The 22,135-nt window shown below is 40.4% G+C and overlaps 1 protein-coding gene across 1 annotated transcript; it reads right to left on the bottom strand.

Annotated features, from left to right (window-relative positions):
* Positions 1 to 15,163: 15,163 nt before the first annotated feature.
* LOC128221169 (uncharacterized) lies at positions 15,164 to 21,095 on the bottom strand. The gene is made up of 3 exons (XM_052929644.1): positions 20,981 to 21,095; positions 17,747 to 18,580; positions 15,164 to 15,978 (listed from the first exon to the last, which is right to left on the bottom strand). Exons 2-3 carry the CDS (start codon positions 18,532 to 18,534, stop codon positions 15,612 to 15,614), a joined length of 1,155 nt encoding a protein of 384 aa, XP_052785604.1. The 5' UTR covers positions 18,535 to 18,580; positions 20,981 to 21,095; the 3' UTR covers positions 15,164 to 15,611.
* Positions 21,096 to 22,135: the final 1,040 nt, after the last annotated feature.

Below are 22,135 nucleotides of genomic sequence, written 5' to 3'. Positions count from 1 at the left end.
CTTAAATAATTTTTTTTGGACTTTTAACCATAGTGTGGCAATAAAACAGCCTGCGTGTCAGTGTGATAACTCACTGGCATATCATATGACGAAAACGTGAGGAAAATATAAAAGATCATTCAAAATTCAGAAAAAAAGTAATGGTCTTAAATTTCAAACTCGTGCACGTTTCTAAAATTAGAACACAATGTAACCAAAACAATCCATAAACTATCTTGTTATTGTCAAAATCATCCACTGACGTAACTCAAGCGTTAAATAAACTTTCAAAATGGCGCATTCTGTACCATCCTTTATAAATTAAGCATTGAAACAGAAACGGCGAGTCTATATATCAGTATACAGCTTTAATGCACCAGTAAATTGTAGCCACGCCCCCCCCCCCCCATGTCCAAGGGTATACCGGGGATATGGGCCGTGTTTTTACCTTCGAGGTGGCCTTACACAGAGTCCCTTGGGTCCGTGGGCATTTGGCGGGGGGTTCGCGAGCAGTTCGTTCCCACAGGGCGGTGACTTTGCCCGGGCTTGGCTGGACCAAAAGTCAAAGTCCCCACTATTCCCCGGACCTGTGGGGCGGGGGGGGGATCGTGGATATAATTGACTGGTGAATAAAGTGGTAATCTTATTATTATTATGCACCCCTACCCTACCCACTCACCCCCCCCCCCCCCCACACACACACCCTTATACTAATACTTACAAACTCTACCAGTAGGCCATCTTCATGGAGGAAAATTAATTAATGAATCGTGGGTATCTAATGCACTACCGCATGTAAAATATATCGGGGGTACCACTAAAAAGTGATATCTCCTGTCAATGAACTATGACTACAACTCAACTCACTGGGACCGACGCCTGTGGTTGTAGTGTTAGATCCTGTCATTCAACTATGACTACACTGTGACGGGCGCCTATGGTTGTAGTGTTAGATCCTGTCATTGAACTATTACTACACTGTGACGGGCGCCTATGGTTGTAGTGTTTGATCCTGTCATTGAACTATTACTACACTGGGACGGGCGCCTGTTGTTGTAGTGTTTGATCCTGTCATTGAACTATTACTACACTGGGACGGGCGCCTGTTGTTGTAGTGTTAGATACTGTCATTAAACTATTACTACACTGGGACCGGCGCCTATGGGTGTAGCGTTAGATCCTGTCATTGAACTATGACTACACTGGGACCGACGCCTGTTGTTGTAGTGTTAGATCCTGTCATTGAACTATTACTACACTGGGACGGGCGGCTGTGGTTGTAGTGTTAGCTCCTGTCATTGAACTATTACTACACTGTGACGGACGCCTGTGGTTGTAGTGTTAGATCCTGTCATTGAACTATTACTACACTGTGACGGGCGCCTGTGGTTGTAGTGTTAGATCATGTCATTGAACTATTACTACACTGGGACGGGCGCCTATGGTTGTAGTGTTAGATCCTGTCATTAAACTATTACTACACTGGGACGGGCGCCTGTGGTTGTAGTGTTAGATCCTGACATTGAACTATTACTACACTGGGACGGGCGCCTGTGGTTGTAGTGTTAGATCCTGACATTGAACTATTACTACACTGGGACGGGCGCCTGTGGTTGTAGTGTTATATCCTATCATTGAACTATTACTACACTGGGACGGGCGCCTGTGGTTGTAGTGTTATATCCTATCATTGAACTATTACTACACTGGGACGGGCGCCTGTGGTTGTAGTGTTAGATCCTGACATTGAACTATTACTACACTATGACCGGCGCCTGTTGTTGTAGTGTTAGATCCTGACATTGAACTATTACTACACTATGACCGACGCCTGTGGTTGTAGTGTTAGATCCTGACATTGAACTATTACTACACTATGACCGACGCCTGTGGTTGTAGTGTTAGATCCTGACATTGAACTATTACTACACTATGACCGGCGCCTGTGGTTGTAGTGTTAGATCCTGACATTGAACTATTACTACACTATGACCGACGCCTGTGGTTGTAGTGTTAGATCCTGACATTGAACTATTACTACACTGGGACGGGCGCCTGTGGTTGTAGTGTTAGATCCTGACATTGAACTATTACTACACTGGGACGGGCGCCTGTGGTTGTAGTGTTAGATCCTGTCATTGAACTATTACTACACTGGGACGGGCGCCTGTTGTTGTAGTGTTAGATCCTGTCATTGAACTATTACTACACTGGGACGGGCGCCTGTGGTTGTAGTGTTAGATCCTGTCATTGAACTATTACTACACTGGAACGGGCGCCTGTTGTTGTAGTGTTATATCCTGTCATTGAACTATTACTACACTGGGACGGACGCCTGTTGTTGTAGTGTTAGATCCTGTCATTGAACTATTACTACACTGTGACGGACGCCTGTTGTTGTAGTGTTAGATCCTGTCATTGAACTATTACTACACTATGACCGGCGCCTGTGGTTGTAGTGTTAGATCCTGTCATTGAACTATTACTACACTATGACCGGCGCCTGTGGTTGTAGTGTTAGATCCTGTCATTGAACTATTACTACACTGGGACGGGCGCCTGTGGTTGTAGTGTTAGATCCTGTCATTGAACTATTACTACACTGTGACGGACGCCTGTTGTTGTAGTGTTAGATCCTGTCATTGAACTATTACTACACTATGACCGGCGCCTGTGGTTGTAGTGTTAGATCCTGTCATTGAACTATTACTACACTATGACCGGCGCCTGTTGTTGTAGTGTTAGATCCTGTCATTGAACTATTACTACACTGGGACGGGCGCCTGTGGTTGTAGTGTTAGATCCTGTCATTGAACTATTACTACACTGGAACGGGCGCCTGTTGTTGTAGTGTTAGATCCTGTCATTGAACTATTACTACACTGGGACGGACGCCTGTTGTTGTAGTGTTAGATCCTGTCATTGAACTATTACTACACTGTGACGGACGCCTGTTGTTGTAGTGTTAGATCCTGTCATTGAACTATTACTACACTATGACCGGCGCCTGTGGTTGTAGTGTTAGATCCTGTCATTGAACTATTACTACACTATGACCGGCGCCTGTGGTTGTAGTGTTAGATCCTGTCATTGAACTATTACTACACTGTGACGGGCGCCTGTGGTTGTAGTGTTAGATCCTGTCATTGAACTATTACTACACTGTGACGGACGCCTGTTGTTGTAGTGTTAGATCCTGTCATTGAACTATTACTACACTATGACCGGCGCCTGTGGTTGTAGTGTTAGATCCTGTCATTGAACTATTACTACACTATGACCGGCGCCTGTGGTTGTAGTGTTAGATCCTGTCATTGAACTATTACTACACTGTGACGGGCGCCTATGGTTGTAGTGTTAGATCTTGTCATTGAACTATTACTACACTGTGACGGGCGCCTGTTGTTGAAGTGTTAGATCCTGTCATTGAACTATTACTACACTGGGACGGACGCCTGTTGTTGTAGTGTTAGATCCTGTCATTGAACTATTACTACACTGTGACGGACGCCTGTGGTTGTAGTGTTAGATCCTGTCATTGAACTATTACTACACTGGGACGGGCGCCTGTTGTTGTAGTGTTTGATCCTGTCATTGAACTATTACTACACTGGGACGGGCGCCTGTGGTTGTAGTGTTAGATCCTGTCATTGAACTATTACTACACTGTGACGGACGCCTGTTGTTGTAGTGTTATATCCTGTCATTCAACTATTACTACACTGGGACGGGCGCCTGTGGTTATAGTGTTAGATCCTGTCATTCAACTATTACTACACTGGGACGGGCGCTTGTTGTTGTAGTGTTAGCTCCTGTCATTGAACTATTACTACACTGTGACGGGCGCTTGTTGTTGTAGTGTTAGATCCTGTCATGGAACTATTACTACACTGGGACCGGCGCCTGTGGTTGTAGTGTTAGATCCTGTCATTGAACTATTAGTACACTGTGACGGGCGCCTATGGTTGTAGTGTTAGATCCTGCCATTAAACTATTACTACACTGGGACGGGCGGCTGTGGTTGTAGTGTTAGATCCTGTCATTGAACTATTACTACACTGTGACGGACGCCTGTTGTTGTAGTGTTAGATCCTGTCATTGAACTATTACTACACTGGGACGGGCGCCTGTGGTTGTAGTGTTTGATCCTGTCATTGAACTATTACTACACTGTGACGGGCGCCTGTGGTTGTAGTGTTAGATCCTGTCATTGATCTATTACTACACTGGGACGGGCGCCTGTTGTTGTAGTGTTAGATCCTGTCATTGAACTATTACTACACTGGGACGGGCGCCTGTGGTTGTAGTGTTAGATCCTGTCATTGAACTATTACTACACTGGGACGGGCGCCTGTGGTTGTAGTGTTAGATCCTGTCATTGAACTATTACTACACTGTGACGGGCGCCTGTTGTTGTAGTGTTAGATCCTGTCATTGAACTATTACTACACTGTGACGGGCGCCTGTGGTTGTAGTGTTAGATCCTGTCATTGAACTATTACTACACTGGGACGGGCGCCTGTTGTTGTAGTGTTAGATCCTGTCATTGAACTATTACTACACTGGGACGGACGCCTGTTGTTGTAGTGTTAGATCCTGTCATTAAACTATTACTACACTGTGACGGGCGCCTGTGGTTTTAGTGTTAGATCCTGTCATTGAACTATTACTACACTGGGACGGGCGCCTGTGGTTGTAGTGTTAGATCCTGTCATTGAACTATTACTACACTGTGACGGGCGCCTGTGGTTGTAGTGTTAGATCCTGAAATTGAACTATTACTACACTGTGACGGGCGCCTGTGGTTGTAGTGTTAGATCCTGTCATTGAACTATTACTACACTGGGATGGGCGCCTGTGGTTGTAGTGTTAGATCCTGTCATTAAACTATTACTACACTGTGACGGGCGCCTGTGGTTGTAGTGTTAGATCCTGTCATTGAACTATTACTACACTGTGACGGACGCCTGTTGTTGTAGTGTTAGATCCTGTCATTGAACTATTACTACACTGTGACGGGCGCCTGTGGTTGTAGTGTTAGATCCTGTCATTGAACTATTACTACACTGGGACGGGCGCCTATGGTTGTAGTGTTAGATCCTGACATTGAATTATTTCTACACTATGACGGGCGCCTGTTGTTGTAATGTTAGATCCTGTCATCGAACTATTACTACACTGGGACGGGCGCCTGTGGTTGTAGTGTTAGATTATGTCATTGAACTATTACTACACTGGGACGGGCGCTTGTTGTTGTAGTGTTAGATTCTGTCATTGAACTATGACTACACTGGGACGGGCGCCTGTTGTTGTAGTGTTAGATCCTGTCATTGAACTATTACTACACTGGGACGGGCGCCTGTTGTTGTAGTGTTAGATCCTGTCATTGAACTATTACTACACTGGGACGGGCGCCTGTGGTTGTAGTGTTAGATCCTGTCATTGAACTATTACTATACTGTGACGGCCGCCTATGGTTGTAGTGTTAGATCCTGTCATTGAACTATTACTACACTGTGACGGGCGCCTATGGTTGTAGTGTTAGATCCTGACATTGAACTATTACTACACTGGGACGGGCGCCTATGGTTGTAGTGTTAGATCCTGACATTGAACTATTACTACACTATGACGGGCGCCTGTTGTTGTAGTGTTAGATCCTGTCATCGAACTATGACTACACTGGGACGGGCGCCTGTGGTTGTAGTGTTAGATTATGTCATTGAACTATTACTACACTGGGACGGGCGCTTGTTGTTGTAGTGTTAGATTCTGTCATTGAATTATTACTACACTGGGACGGGCGCCTGTTGTTATAGTGTTAGATCCTGTCATTGAACTATTACTACACTGGTACGGGCGCCTGTTGTTGTAGTGTTAGATCCTGTCATTGAACTATTACTACACTGGGACCGGCGCCTGTGGTTGTAGTGTTAGATCCTGACATTGAACTATTACTACACTATGACCGGCGCCTGCTGTTGTAGTGTTAGATCCTGTCATTGAACTATTACTACACTGGGACGGGTGCTTGTTGTTGTAGTGTTAGATCCTGACATTGAACTATTACTACACTGGGATGGGCGCCTGTGGTTGTAGTGTTAGATCCTGTCATTGAACTATTACTACACTGGGACGGGCGCCTGTGATTGTAGTGTTATATCCTGTCATTGAACTATTACTACACTGTGACGGGCGCCTGTGGTTGTAGTGTTAGATCCTGTCATTGAACTATTACTACACTGGGACGGGCGCCTGTGATTGTAGTGTTATATCCTGTCATTGAACTATGACTACACTGGGACCGGCGCCTGTTGTTGTAGTGTTATATCCTGTCATTGAATTATTACTACACTGGGACGGGCGCCTGTGGTTGTAGTGTTAGATCCTGACATTGAACTATTACTACACTGGGACGGGCGCCTGTGATTGTAGTGTTAGATCCTGACATTGAACTATGACTACACTGGGACGGGCGCCTGTGATTGTAGTGTTATATCCTGTCATTGAACTATGACTACACTGGGACCGGCGCCTGTTGTTGTAGTGTTATATCCTGTCATTGAACTATTACTACACTGGGACGGGCGCCTGTGGTTGTAGTGTTAGATCCTGACATTGAACTATTACTACACTGGGACGGGCGCCTGTGATTGTAGTGTTATATCCTGTCATTGAACTATGACTACACTGGGACCGGCGCCTGTTGTTGTAGTGTTATATCCTGTCATTGAATTATAACTACACTGGGACGGACGCCTGTTGTTGTAGTGTTAGATCCTGACATTGAACTATTACTACACTGTGACGGGCGCCTGTGGTTGTAGTGTTAGATCCTGTCATGGAACTATTACTACACTGGGACCGGCGCTTGTTGTTGTAGTGTTATATCCTGTCATTTGAATTATTACTACACTGGGACGGGCGCCTGTGGTTGTAGTGTTATATCCTGTCATTGAACTATGACTACACTGGGACCGGCGCCTGTTGTTGTAGTGTTATATCCTGTCATTGAATTATTACTACACTGGGACGGGCGCCTGTGGTTGTAGTGTTAGATCCTGTCATTGAACTCTTACTACAACTCAGCTTATGGTTTTTAAGTCTGTTTTCGTCGTAAAAGAAACGTACACTTTCCATAACGTAATTAAAATAGGACGAACGGACACCAAACACGGTGACGTTTAAAGTTAAACACTTGACGTAAGAAATGATACTACATTTGGTTTGTATGTCACTTTGATACTTTCTTCATGATGTGACCTTGTATTTGCACCTGCATGGTAGTATCTGTGATGCATTTGTGGTGAACATTCGTGCCAAGTTTCATTCAGTTATCAGCAGCTTCGTAAAGAAAAGATAAGTATAATATTTCACGTTAGAACGGTCAATATACCTTTCTAACATTGAGCTTAAACATGGGGGATACGACCAAGGTATTGTATACGAAACACTGGCCTACAGGTGGTGAACATCTGCGCTCAGGTTTATATTGTTAGTTTAGTACATCAATGTTGAAGTTACAAAGCAGGCATGGTATTGTTCATTATTAATATTTAGTATATACCACCAATATATATATATATATATATATATATATATATATATATATATATATATATATATATATATATATATATATATATATATATATATATATATATATATACGACGTTTACCATGCCAATATAACTACAGACTGGGATGTTGTAGGTGGCATAATAACGTCTTGTGCTTACTATTAATATTACAACGCTTCTGAAGTTGAAAAGCGGGCATTCCGTTCTTGTCTACTACTGTCCAACCACTACATTCTACATCTGGAAGAGTTGGGTATTTTTCATGGGCATGAAGCCAGACGTATACTTGGTAATTGACCCGGCGAACATGCATTTCGAGCGATGCCCTGCATGGCGGAAGTAAACTCATGTCGATACCGTTGTAAGAGTCTATAATGTTACCTCGACCTTGGTGTTTTTCTTGCAGAATGAGTCGTATCGCAATTTATTTACTTGTATATAATTTGGTTTACCATACATACTGCAGACAAAATGTTCGATTCCTTCCAGAAGGTCTTCAGTGCAATCGTGTTCGTGACCTAGTTCGGACAGTGTGGCAATATGATCTTGATTCTGTTCAAGGATTTTTAGGGGGGTAACCTTTTCTTTTCTTACAAACACACTTGTTGTGTCACACCCTGTGAGTCTATGAAAGGCTGGCAATACTGAGAAAATGTCTTCGCCTTTGTTTTGAGCAATGCTATTGATATTGAGAAGCCGCCGCTTGTTTCCTACTCCGGTCTCAAATAAAACAGTCCTGTTAATTTCACTGGAATACTTTGTTAGAGGCACAAGCACATCGGTGTCAGGAGATCTTACAATGACCTTGGTTGTGTCAGGCTCTTTATCTCTGATGTGTATACAGTGCAATATAATTCGAGTGTCTGCCTCTTCTTGGGATGAGAACAAAGCCTCTTCAGGAAATATATCAACGGTGGCACTGTCAAGACTTGTGAGTTTGTAGCACATTTCTCCAAGGATATAGTAGTTACAGCGGCCACGTAGCTTCTCTGCATATTAATCAGTTTTCCACTGTTCGAAAATGGGACGTAGTAGTTAGGTTTTGTTTTCATCGTTTCCCATAAAGGCCTTCCAGTCCTTGGGAGTTCTTGTTTTCGGTCCAGATATCAAGAACGTTGGCGTAGATCCCCTTCTTTTGCGTTCAAACGACTTGATTGAACCGGGTTTATATGTATCGATTACAAAGTCAACACGACCATATTTAGGAAGGTGATTGAAGACCGAATCCGCAAGCTCTTCAAATGTTTCATACACCGATGGAAGACTTTGAAGTGTTGCGTTGCCGTCAAATATGTGCGCAACATTTTCACGTGGGTGAGTAGTTGTAAGTTCAATGGTTGATTCCAGTGAATGCATCAGTTTTGCCTTGTCGGTCTTGACAGGCATTCCGTCAGCAGTCGCTAAGGACCACAGAACTGGACCAAGGGGAAAGGACAATGTAAGCTCAAGGTCAATGTCATGCTGCACTGACAGAAGCACCAGTTGCCCGAAGATGTTTCGTTCTACTTTGATCTGGGCGACTTTGTTCTGAGAACTTCGAACTGTTTTGGTGACCTCGGTTGTAGCGAATGTTTTGAGTTTGTTGCGCTTGATCGGACTGTTTATGATCCGATTGTTGATAAACTCTTCCATTGCTGCTTTGCCCGTACCATGTGCACTCAGGAGGTCTGCAGCAACTTCTGAATTAGCAGGTACACCTGATGACAAACAATACAGCTGGTCCGCATTATGTTCGATGTCAAACGGATTGGTGAAACCACGTATTGCTCCAAGAACTTTGTTGACATCGGTCTCGCTGTCTCGTATATGGGCAGGTTGGAGTTCTTTATGGACTGATGCCTCTTCGGAACTCATGTCTGTTAGCTGCAAGAGTGCATCGACATATTTTGCTCTGCAATGACGAGTTGTGCACCAACGATAGTGGGCTGAATAGTTCCGACTGAAACCAACGATACCGCCATGACATTTTGCGTGTTTGTTGATTGTTTGTTCGATCGTTATATCAACAGGGTTTCTGGATTTGGGAACTGATGACCTCGAGACACTAAAGCCGTTGTGTTTCAGCAGTTCTGTGGCACCTGGATGTGTACTTTCTAGGTTAAGTATGGTCATCAGATACATTGGAACATACCTTGCGTAGTTGTGATGGTCATAGGCAAAGAACATAGGACAGAGTCTGTAGAGTGCGGCAGCATGTAGTTCTAAGTTGTTTACTTTAGTGGCCTTGATAAGCGCCAGTATCATATGGATTACATCCATGTATTGTAACCAAAACTGGGCTGTCTGGCCACGCTCGCCATTTCTTATTGATTCCTTAAATTCACGGTATCCCTCGAAGTACTCGTTACATTGTTGCAATGCCAATACCTTAGCGAGCTTTTCCTCAGTTGGATCCCGAGCAAGTTCATGTATCATTTTGACTGAATCATCAGAAATGTGTTCTGTGCGTGGATGTATGGTTTCAAATTCATTCAGAAGCAAGCGCTCAAGACCCTCAGTGACCAGTTTATGAACTCTTAGAGCACGGTTATAATGTTTACCAGACATTAGCTTATCAAGCGATCCACTTGCACAAATTCCAGCCTCGATTACAATTTCAGAAAAGCCACTACCTTTCATCATCTTTCCAATTGTACTAAAGATGGAGCAAATGGCGTGGAATGATCCCATCCGAACAATCACTTAACTGAAACGTTCTTCGTATTGCCACACCAGAGAATATGCCTTCTTGGCAAAAGCGAGGTGAAAGGTTACAATGGCGTAATCTTGTCCTACTTCTTGACTGGCCGCAAGTGAGGTTTCTAGTATGTGCTGGACTGTTGAACTTTCATTTATGGAAACATTTATTGGTGCCATGTACTCCACAATGGATTGATTATTTACTTCACTGACTGTAAAATTGTAATCGGGATCACGTCTTGTTATCTCCAATTTTTATTCAACTTTAGCTTTAGCATAACACGGTTTTATGTTAACTGGTTTTGGTTTAACAGTCCTTTCACCTGTTTTTGGCATTTGGCTCTCGATAACCACAGCATCAGTCTGATCTAGAACTTCTTGAATAACTATCTCATGAGTGGAGTTTGTTGTGCCTGATCCTTATGGCGTCTCCTCATTCATATCGAAGTTGTCCCAGCACAAATGTAATACAGAGTTGTTATCAGTTGATATGTTTGGTGGCAATACCGACTCTGACGATGTCACTGCATTACACATGGCAGTTTCAAGTTCCATAGTTCTGGTGTATGATTGCGCGTGACCGTAGCGGTTTAGCATGGTGATAAGTTCAGCATTACCAGTCAAGTGCCTTACGGTCATAGGTAGAAGTACGTGATTTGGCATGACCCACTCCCCTTGTGTGACTGCATAGCACACATCTTCCGAGAAAGATGTGGCAAAACGCTCTGTTTTCGTTGTCATATACTTCTCGGATTTTCCAGAAATCAAGTTAACCATTAAGGTAATGAGTATATCCGGCGGTTTGCGTGCACCTGAAAGTAACCACTCTGAAGACGGCGGCCATAGCATTTGACTGGAATGTCTTCTGCTGTCAACAATATACCTCCTCAATATCATTGCAGACTCAATAAGGCGTCTTTCATCTGACGAAGCAAGTTCAAATGCCCGTTCAACAGCTCGGCCCTCCACATTTGAACCATATACCAATTCAGATGTTGTGTTAGATGAGGCAGGCTGCCAGAAGATTATTCAACTCCAAAATGCTTCACCAACTTATCTTTCAGTTTGTAAGTTTTGTAATTCTCATTATACACCGTCGGATGATTTTTTAACAGATAAGTCAGATACCGCTCCCTGAGCATCGTTAGTCTTTCGACGTTCTGACCTTCGAGAATATGTGTTTCTATGTATCCACACATGTGTTCGAAAGCTTTATTATGAGCCTCTTGTGATTTCTTCGAATCTGAATTTTTATGGGATTTATGTCTAGTGTTTTTTCTTATGTACTGTCTACGGCAGGCATTGTGATAGTGCACCTCCCGTGCCACTAAATTCTGATCTTGAATTTTACAAATCACACATTATCACATTTGTCCGTAGCAGCATTTTTAATGGAATTTTCGGCGCTCTTTGTCACACATATTGTTAAAAATTGCTTTTCGCCCTTCACCTTAATTATCAAAAAACAAGCATTGGTCTGCCGGAAACAAAACTAAACTACATGAAGCATCAGCATAAGATCGTCTTCGCTTCGACGTACTTGGAGGACTTTCGTCTGTGGTACATGTAGATTTTGTTGACTCCCTTTTTGAAATTCTACTAATGTTTGTGAACAGCTGATAACATCGTCTATGTGTTCCACGTCGTTTTTGATCAAATGTTTCTGGTAAACTTTTAGATATAGTTTCAAGTCTAGTTTTAGGACAAACATAGCTTAGTCTTTTTTAGCAATTTCGTGCAGTTTGTCAAATCCACTTTCTGTCAAACCACCAATCTGTTCATCTACAGTGCTTTCGAAATGTGCGATACATAGTTTACCATTTTTATCTGTGGGGGAGCTCCTTTTCAATTTATGCTGACTTTTCAATTGCACTGGTTGTTCCATCTTTGATTATCGTGAACTGAAAGAAAAACTTCTATAAATTCATAAACTCAAACACAAACAATCTTACCTGCTTGTGCAAATTGTAAATAAAACCGTAACTGTTGATTGTAATTGCCATTCATTTCAAGTACAAATGCAAGTCTAAGAAATTATCCACTTGAATTGTAATTTACAGGCATGGCTTTTCCATCAAATCCCTTTATGTTTTCATTTTGGCAATAACAAGTAATACTTTTGGTGCGATTTTGCACTTTCAGTCAGTCACAATATGTGTGTATGTCTATTTGTTTACTTTTTTATGAAATAATGCGATTTAAAATAATGTTTGAACTAAAATGGTGTTAGCATACAGAATTAAACCATTTTCTTTACCGTTACGTTAGATAATAAACATATGTAAAGCTGTTCATAAGCACAAACCTCACTTGTTTATCCAGTTGACATGGAAAAGTCTTCTGTAAAATTTCTGTGTTGACATGGCATATTCATATCAAGGGGCAGTAACTTTGCTGTTTCAATAATCTAGAAAGCATTCTACGTCATAAACATAAACAAATGTAATTATTCTTCCATTCTTTATATATTGTTCATAAAATATATTTTATAAACGAAAGTTTATTTACAATTGCTCTTACTTTTTAAGCGTATGGGATCAAAAACGATAAATCAATTTCGCTCAAATTTCGGTCACATTTTAGATCGAAGGACGACAACAACATTTAATTGTTAGTAATTCTATAAGATATATCCCGTATATTTTAGATAATTTTACTTCTGTTTAAGTAACAAACGTATATATGATAACGTATGTTATATTTCTGGTTTGAAATGATAAATAAAACCAAAATATATAGCGTATATAACTTTACTGTTTCATTTGTATTGAGTATTTACAATTATGAATTTCTATTAAAAGTATAATTGAAAGCACAGGCATCTGAATCATTGTTTGTCACTAAAATATTGTTTAAAACCATTCTGGGTACATACAATGAGATAAACAACACATCTGAAGATATTTAGTGTTTTTGTATATCAAAGACACTAAATATCTTCAGATGTGTTGTTTATCTCATTGTATGTACCCAAAATGGTTTTAAACAATATTTTAGTGACAAACAATGATTCAGATGCCTGTGATTGAAAGTAACGTAAATGACTAACGTGTTATCCCCACAGTCTTAATGAGATTTAAGAGCTTGTTGACAAAAATGTCTAAAATGTAAAAATGTGGCATTCCTCTTTTATCACACACTGTCTAATGGGATTTTATCTGTTTAAGTACTCTGTGTTAAATATTATTTGTAAACAAATCATTATTTTTATGTTACATTCTATTAGTTACGTAATATTCACCATTTTTTACTGTTTAAAATATTAGAAAACCTTAAATGAAATTAACAACAATGATTTAACAACTATATACCTCTTATACGTTCATCATAAATGGAGTAATAAGTAGAATATTGGTAACGAAAATTAACAAAATATATATTAAGGGTAACGTAGTTTAAATGTCCGTTACTCTGTAACTCCCCATCCCTCAGAGCGTAAACATAGCCCATTTTGTGGCGTTTTGCATAAGCTTTTGGAAAATCATAGCCTTCAAAATTCCCCCTGGGGGAGAGCAGGGTCAATTGGCAGCTTAAGGTCTATTGGTAGTGTGCCCTCACGTCTGAGTCTTATGCTACGTTTACACTATGTTCCCGGTGGCCACGGCAGCCCCGTTTGCCCGAAACGTATTTCGCCGTGGGATTTTGGCCATTTTTGTCTCCATAAACAAGTTTTGTTAGGTTGTGCTAAGTTTCCTCACGTTTTATCAAGGTAACCGTGATAAGCCGTAGGGGCGAAAAAGTGGTTCGTCCAAGGCGCACTAAGGTCCGGGCGCGGTCTACCAGGGATGCATGTACGTTGCGTCCCGGTCCGATACGTTCTGATAGGATCCCTCACGTTGTTCACGTCTTCATCCAGGTCTGATGCGTTTTCCACGTTTTGTCAAGGCCTCTTATGCATCGAACGCGAACACCGCAGAGCTTTGGATTACGTTTGTGTTCACGGTATAAAGAAAATCCCCCAGGCAACAGCAATCATTGTATCAGAATACTTCGAAAGGTAAACATGAATTCCCAAGATGAAGAAGATTTTGTGTTTTCACCGCAAATGAAACGTAACGAAACGGCTATCGTCCACCCTAGCTTGCCGCGAAAACCTTGACAAAACGAAGCACAACGTGACAAAACTAGAAAGGAACTTCAGATGCCGGGGATTACATATTATTCCCGCACCCCTACGGACGATTTATAAGTTGTGTAACGGCCTATTACGTACTGTCACGTACTGTCACGTGTCATTGCGTTTACCCCGTTTTACTACGACCTACTACGTTTCTCATCCACACCGTGGCTGCCGTGGCAAATTTTTTGACAGTTTAAAATTCTGGCCCGGCATGCACGGCAATAACGGTCTGTCACGTTTGCATATCCCGTTCCCCCGCGCTGTCTCACGTTTATCCCGTTTTCTCCACGGTTGTCTAAAACGGGGCTGCCGTGGCCACCGGGAACATAGTGTAAACGTAGCATTACATACGGCCCACGTTTATTTCCGTGGTTAAACATTCACCACTGTTATTAAAAGACATGTTACACCGTAATTTGGTAGCGACAAATTTCGTACCTATAACGAGTTTGGAATCGTAGTCATCGCTACCAAAAATGCGGCGTATCAAAGGTACATAGTGGATACGAACTTTGTAACATAACACCACTATATTGGCCAATAATCCTGGCCATACTGGTGTTTAATGCAAAAAAAACCTCGTTTTCCTGTGATGGACCATTTATGCCAAGTTATTTTTCTTGGTTCAAACCTATGAGAAAGCGGATACCAAAGTGTGGACAGATGAACTGGATGGCCCTGTCATCAACATTAACGGTATGACCATAATGGTAACGAAGGTCAACGTAGTGTTTATCAGCACGACATCACCGCATAATTCTTCAATATGGTATTCAAATACAAAATGTATGTGTTTCAATTTTAGTCATGTTTATTAAAAATAAATATCGCTAGAAACGTAAACATAAAAGTAGCACATGTAAGTCTGTCCAGCAGGAATGCATTTCTATAATACTATGTACATATATAAGTGAACATTATATATCACAGTTGAACATAAGTAACAGAATGAAAAATTCAAGATGAACATGCAAGCATTTTTTCGATACAGTGAAGGTTTCATATATAAAAAAAACTTTTTTTATCTTTAAGATATAAAAAACAAATTAGATAATTAAAAAATACAAAAGTGATGAAAATGCCCATGAATAACCAATAACCGACCAATTGAACCCTGATGAACAACTTGGTCTGAACAAACGGTGAAACAGTACATTTGTATATACAAATAATAATAACAAAGCATTTAAAAAATGATATGTGAGCTTAAGATAATATTAATATCAAATAATGATTTTATCCCATTATTTAAATCACACATCGATTTCGTCGCGTTCTGGTGAACGTGACGTAACTTCCGGTGTATTCGGGAAGTGAACATGGAGATGTGACGAGTGGTGATGTGATTCCCCCTCGTTAACCAGCGCGGGCCTATGACGTATTTCGTCCTTCAATCTTGTCTCTGTCAACACTGCATCCTCTGATTTCTCCTCTATAGTGCTGTCTGTCTGCTTTTGGACATTTGGAGGGGAGCGCAACACCGGAAGTTCATTACGTGACCCTGTCGTCTGTTTCCCTTCAGTTTCCTCCGCCAAACTCTGGGCCACGGAGGCGCTAGAAAGATTGCTATTGCGTTTCTTTCTTTTTTTCTTTTTCTTTTTCTTTACCTCCGGGATAAAACTGAAAATGGTTGTGGATCAATAATAAGTATTGATATTCAATAAAACCTAGGCATGAACGAGTATGTAACTATAACACGATTCGACATAACACTATATATACGAACTATTTTATGGGTCGCATCTTAGCTGAGTTCTTACTTGAAACGCATTAAATTATGAATTCAGCCATATAAGTCATATGTTATTTCATTATTCCGTTTATACTAGAATACGAAAATAAAAAAGGAGAAGGGTGCACATGTGTGGATTTGTTGTAGAACTTCATACATGCAACATGCAAGTGAATCTAGAAACTGCTATAAACGGAAGAATGGAAGTTTTTTAATTAAACGTGAAAAAAGAAAAACAAAATGAAAACAACACACATGCGGCAAAATATTAAAGATATATAAAATATAAAGAAGATTAAAACTGTCAAAACATTTCAGGACTGTTTAAGAACTGGCACGTTTATGGAAGCTGGAGGGCTTATTAGCTTGAACAGTTTCTGTGGGCGCACAATATATATTTTGAAGCTGGTCAAAGGCAAATAATGTCGATTGCCAATTGATACACTTTGAATAATATGCAAACCTTTTCAGTGCGGTTGTTTTCCTATTTTCTGAAACATTATCAACGTAAAAGGTGCGTGCATACATTTAAAAGGTATAAACGTAATGGAATAGTGTGGCAACATCAATTTAAACGTTGCTGTACTTGTAGAAAAAATAAAATCAATAATCCCTTTCAAATGAAAGCATTACAGAGACAAAAGCTAATGAATGTCTACTATATTAATACGGTACTCTGGTGACCACTTGTTTAAAAGCTTAAATGCTACTGCGTTATTATGTTGCTATTGTAGTATTGCTGGTGGTGATTTTTTTCCAACTCGTCTGGGGTGGGTTTTTTTCAAGAAAACTATCGTGGTAATGTGATAACCTTGGTCAGCGTCGGAGGCTTTCAAAACATTCACTTCAATGGTCATTACTCAAAACATATACAAGATATCCAAATCAGTACACAAGATGCCAGGGACATTGCACCTATGTGTAGCAAGGCACGGAATTCTGAATTTTACTTGTTGATCTATACTCCTTTTTGACTGAAAACTATGATAACAGACGAGCGTTTGTAGCCGCTCGCGGTACTCTTGTCTGCACCAGCGGTCACTCAGAGTGCCATCGTTAACATGGAACTAGACCTAGTAATGTCTGAAAACGAACCCACAAGCGTTTGTACCTACACAATTTGTTTTTCTCCATTTTTTTCTGAAGTCCAGTAACAATGGGGAATAAAAATATATTATTTAGCATTCCATGTTTGTGTGCTTGAATAAGGAAACAATATATTACATTAAATGGAAGGTGCTGTGTTATCATGTTAAACATGTACATGCGCCTACCGTGATGTAACCTGCTGATGTGATCAAAATACGCCATATATGTATATATATATATACTTCTTTGTACCATAATTTTCTATAAACGTATCCTTAAATCGCTGCTCGAAAGTCTGAACAAAAAACAAATTTACTTTATTAACGGCATCATAAACTGTGGAACGGACGTGTAAGATGTGTTTTTGGACAAATTAAAAAAAATCAATTTAAAAGTAAAACCCTGACAAAAAATACTTATGTTTTAAAAGTTTAAAAAAAACATAAGCCCATTCCAAACGCAACCACCGTTCACATGTAAAAGCGTCGTGGTTAGTGTTAATTAAATCAGATATGTGTTGTATCTTACAATAATCACATAGTTAACGATCATAAAAGTTATACATACGACGAGTTTTCAGCCGGGTCGCTGGAATGAGCCGACGCCTCGGCTTCAGCAGTAATCGACGCCGTCACTTTTGTAATGATACCAGAGGGGTGTGACGTCACTTCGCCATCATGTCCAATCGGCGTAGAAGGATGGTCATTTCGATGTTTCTTGGTATGGCGATTACGTTTATTTTCGTCCAGCTCGTCGCCAACATCAACTGCACGTTCGTTGTATGGTTTTGTTCCAACGTCATCCTTTCTAGAACGCTGGTTGTCACTAGAAACTGGTACCTGGGGTTTTGAAGTCTTATTGTCAGTATTACCTATGTTGGAATTGTTTTTACTTTTGTTTGGCACTTCTTTCTTGTCGTGAGTAGAAACAACTCGATGTGAGCCGGCCGGATCGTGATGGCCTACTTTATTATTGAGCACTGCACCTAAATGTTCCACAGACTCGCCTTCATAACCAAGATTCTTACTCCCAGTGACACGAGAATGCATAGGAGTCAAATGTTTTTCGATGTCTGCACTAATAATTGGTCTAAAGCAGCATTTTAGCAAGATGCCACAAAGCAAGAGAAGTAGAGCTATAGTCAATATCACAATGCCGGCAATGTGCCATCCTCCGAACGCTTGGAACGTGACGTCATTGTCCACTGAGCCGACGACAGTAAGCGTGACACCAGGAATCAGCAAGGGAAGACTGAAGCTTATGAGGCAGGGGCCCAGGAGGGTCTTGTGGTTATGGTACTCCACGATCCGCATCTTCATACACCCTGCCTTCTCGCCCTCATCAGCGTCACTCATTGGATGCGGCGCTAGCACTTGCGAAAGAATATTGCGGCGTCATCACCTTGAAAGCGAATTTTACACATATGGAGAATTAAATATGAAGTTAGTGATTTTTTTTTTTAATTTCTGTAAAGCAGTGTTTTTACGCCCACAATAAAATATGTTGAATATAGTTTAATCCTGAACACATTGGTCAAACTCAAAGACTTAGAAGCTAACAGTAAATGCCACCTGAATATGTGAGGTGATAATAGTGTGACAATTACGAACAACAATCCATATTTGTCATTGTTTTGAGAGATGCTGAAAATGCATGCTCGGGTAGGAATACTCCAATGTTTAATTGTTCTCTCATGTAAAATTCATCCACTGACTTAATGGCTATTTGTGCTAGTGAACAATCAACAATAAAATCTCAGCGTGAACTGAATAATTTATCAGGACCATTGTAGCCAAGACACTTGCGTCAAGTTCGCAAAGTTGTTCATAGAATTACGATGTCTGTGGCAATCTATTTTTGGCGGAAATTTAAGTGAGGGACTTTTTCAATGCGAAACAAAATGGCGATTTTTTGTTTAGTAGGTTTATATCACTGTTACAGTAAAATCAGTACGCCTCTCGGAGGCAACTCGGTTTTTTAACCTATGCTTCTAGGGGCCTTAACAAAAACAGTTATTTTCACATTGTAAACAAACAATCTTTCAGCTTATACATTCATTTTTTTTGTTAAGGCCTCTAGAAACATAGGTTATACAACCGAGAGTGGCTTACACGTGTGGCCTCCGTGTAAGCGTAATAATATTACAAGAACAGTGGTATAAACCTACTTACCAGATCAAAATATCCTTAAAATCCGAACATGTCCTCATTTAAATTTCCGCAAAAAATAATTTACGTTGGACCCCCTGTGTGGGCTCATGTTAAAAGTACAAGAGTTATTACAAGTTATAAAGTAATTTACATTGCAAATCTTCGATGAACATGATAACTGCAATGTATTTAAAATATTACCACTTATTTCAACGCATTTGCTTGCTATGTATTCATATGGCCAGAAAATGTCTGAACGAATTCTTTTAGTCACCAATAAAAAATAATGAAACAATAACGAGCAGGTAGCCCTGGGTCAACAATTTGCCCGTTTCCAGTTATCATTGCGACACTTCAAACGCGTTGTATTCGAACAGAATTTCGTGAAATATTAGCTGAAAATCTTCATTCTTGACGCACTGGGCATTGCATGAACTTCTTTAAGAGAATAGTTGTTGTTTGTTTGTTCGTGAGTTTGTTTGTTCGTTCGTTTGTTTATTTATTTTATATTCATCTTTTTATCTATTTATGTATTTATTTATGTATATATTTGTTTGTTTATTCATTTATTTTTGTGCTTGCCATGGTTTTAACGACCAGTAGCTGTATACGCTTGTATCTATATAAATGTTCACGTTTGTTCTATGTAAACAGTACCGCGTATGTGGGCTACCCCCGGGGACGCAAGGCGGCGGCCATTCATTGCACACAATGGCACCCGGATACAACCGCTCCCGGAACTGACCGGGTTTCAAACAGAGATGCGTTATAAGTTCCTTTTCAAATAATAATTGCTATTGATTCTTGTATTGATATAGTATGATTCACAACGACTCCATATCGTGCCTATATAGCTTTTATTGAACTACCGCGCAGTGTTATTCAACAAAAGTGGTAACATATTGTACATTTACGTTCATAAGACCCTTCTACAAACAAAGGAAGAGCCTCACTAACGTATACTCAGGCGTATCTCTTATCAAAGTTACCCGACCCACACAGAAGCTTTTTTCTGAAAGCCCCATTAATTATGATGCCTAGTGATCCTATGTAGGATGAGGATTATGTTATATGACACTGATTGCTGATTTGCTGTTTGAATGTTTGCTCTTTTTTTCAATCGAAATCAGACGTGAAATTATCTATTTTGTAATCTTTATGGCCAAAAAGCTGATGTGTTAGGTACGGCTATTTTAGGTACAAATTATATATAGTCATTTTCTACACATAAAAGCTTTCTATCCCACGGCATCCAGAATTAACATATTAGTGTCGGATACTTAAGTAATCAATCCAATCTTAAAGAAAACAAGACAGAAAAAACACTCAAACACGGTTGCTTATTCGAAATTTTATGAAATATAAAGAGCCTTTCACAAAAACTGTCATTTTCAAAAAAACAAACTTAGACATGAGCTTTGGAGGCACACGTACATACATTTGTGTATGGGCCGGTCAGTTCCAAGTATCCATCATTGATGCACATTTTGATACGTCAATGTTGCATTGTTTACATGTGTTTACTTACATACGCTCCATACAACTCTTTGTCGTTCAGGTTAAGACATAAACTGTCACACTTTGATATTTCATAATTATATCAAAACATAATTATAAGCAAACTTAAACCGATCAGAGCATAAACACTTACCTGAAAATCCAAAGGCTATACCCCAAGGCTCCGACAGGAACTAAAAGGAAATAACGTTAATCTTGGCGTGCCATACATGGGATATCCGATATTTACTCAAGTTGTATCTATAGGGTTATTGGGTTTACTTTAAGAACAAACTTTCGTTGTTCCTAGCAACGGGTAAACAAACTGCGGTAGGGGGAAGGGGGACAATTATTGTCCCATTGCGAAATCCATCAAATTCTTATGTATAAGGGAGACAACTGTTTTTGTCTTATTTTAGCTCACTTGAGTTTTCATTCTTCGCTTATGTTTCAGATTTAATTGTTAAATGATACGGTTTAGAAATTGACAACTCTTGGTCATATTTCTAGACGAACCAAAGCCCATGAGCGAATATTGTTCCAATTTTTATACGCAAAGAATACAGCTCACAGAGTGGAATTTTAGACAACTAGTAATATATTTAAATTCAGTGCACTAGCGTATCCAGGGTGGGGCGCATCCAGTGCATCGCCCTCCCACTAAGATCGTCCAAGTTTACTTTTTAGTTCCATATAGGAGAGTCAAAGTTAAAAACTACGACGGAAAAGCAGCATTTCGGACTAGAAATTGTTAAAATTTTCTTGAGGGAGCAAGCCCCCCTTCCCAACTCTTAAAACCAAGAATATTTAGGTATTGGGGAAGGGGAGCAAGTCAAAATGTAGCACCCATAAGTTACGGCAAATCCTGGAGTCGCCTGGTACTTGTTATATTCAAAACGTATTGGCGAGAAGTTCCCCTCGATTCGGAACCCCTTAACCGTGTGCATTTAAATAATTATTAAATGGTACAATGTTCGGTCAAGGAGAAGAGGATGAGTGGGATCACTTTACGCCGCGGTTGTCTTAGAAATGTGAAAATTATAGCCATTATATTGGAAAAAAACTATAATGGGAATGACTATGCGGTTTTGTGTGTCTAAACTTAAACATTTAAACGTGACCTTGACCTTGACCTTGAACGTTCAAGCTGGAAGAAACCGCGGCTCTGCACGTCGTCTTCCGTGGTACAACATCTTCGTCAAATGGCCAAGCAAGCAAATACAAAGAGTGTGTCGGAGACAACATAAACCCAGACGGACGGGCGGACGGACGGACGAGCCCGTCTTTGCATGTTTTCATGTATGTATGC

Source organism: Mya arenaria, chromosome 2 (genome assembly GCF_026914265.1).
Source record: "Mya arenaria isolate MELC-2E11 chromosome 2, ASM2691426v1".
Classification (NCBI taxonomy): Eukaryota; Metazoa; Mollusca; class Bivalvia; order Myida; family Myidae; genus Mya; species Mya arenaria.
This window is presented reverse-complemented; position numbering and strand designations above follow the sequence as displayed.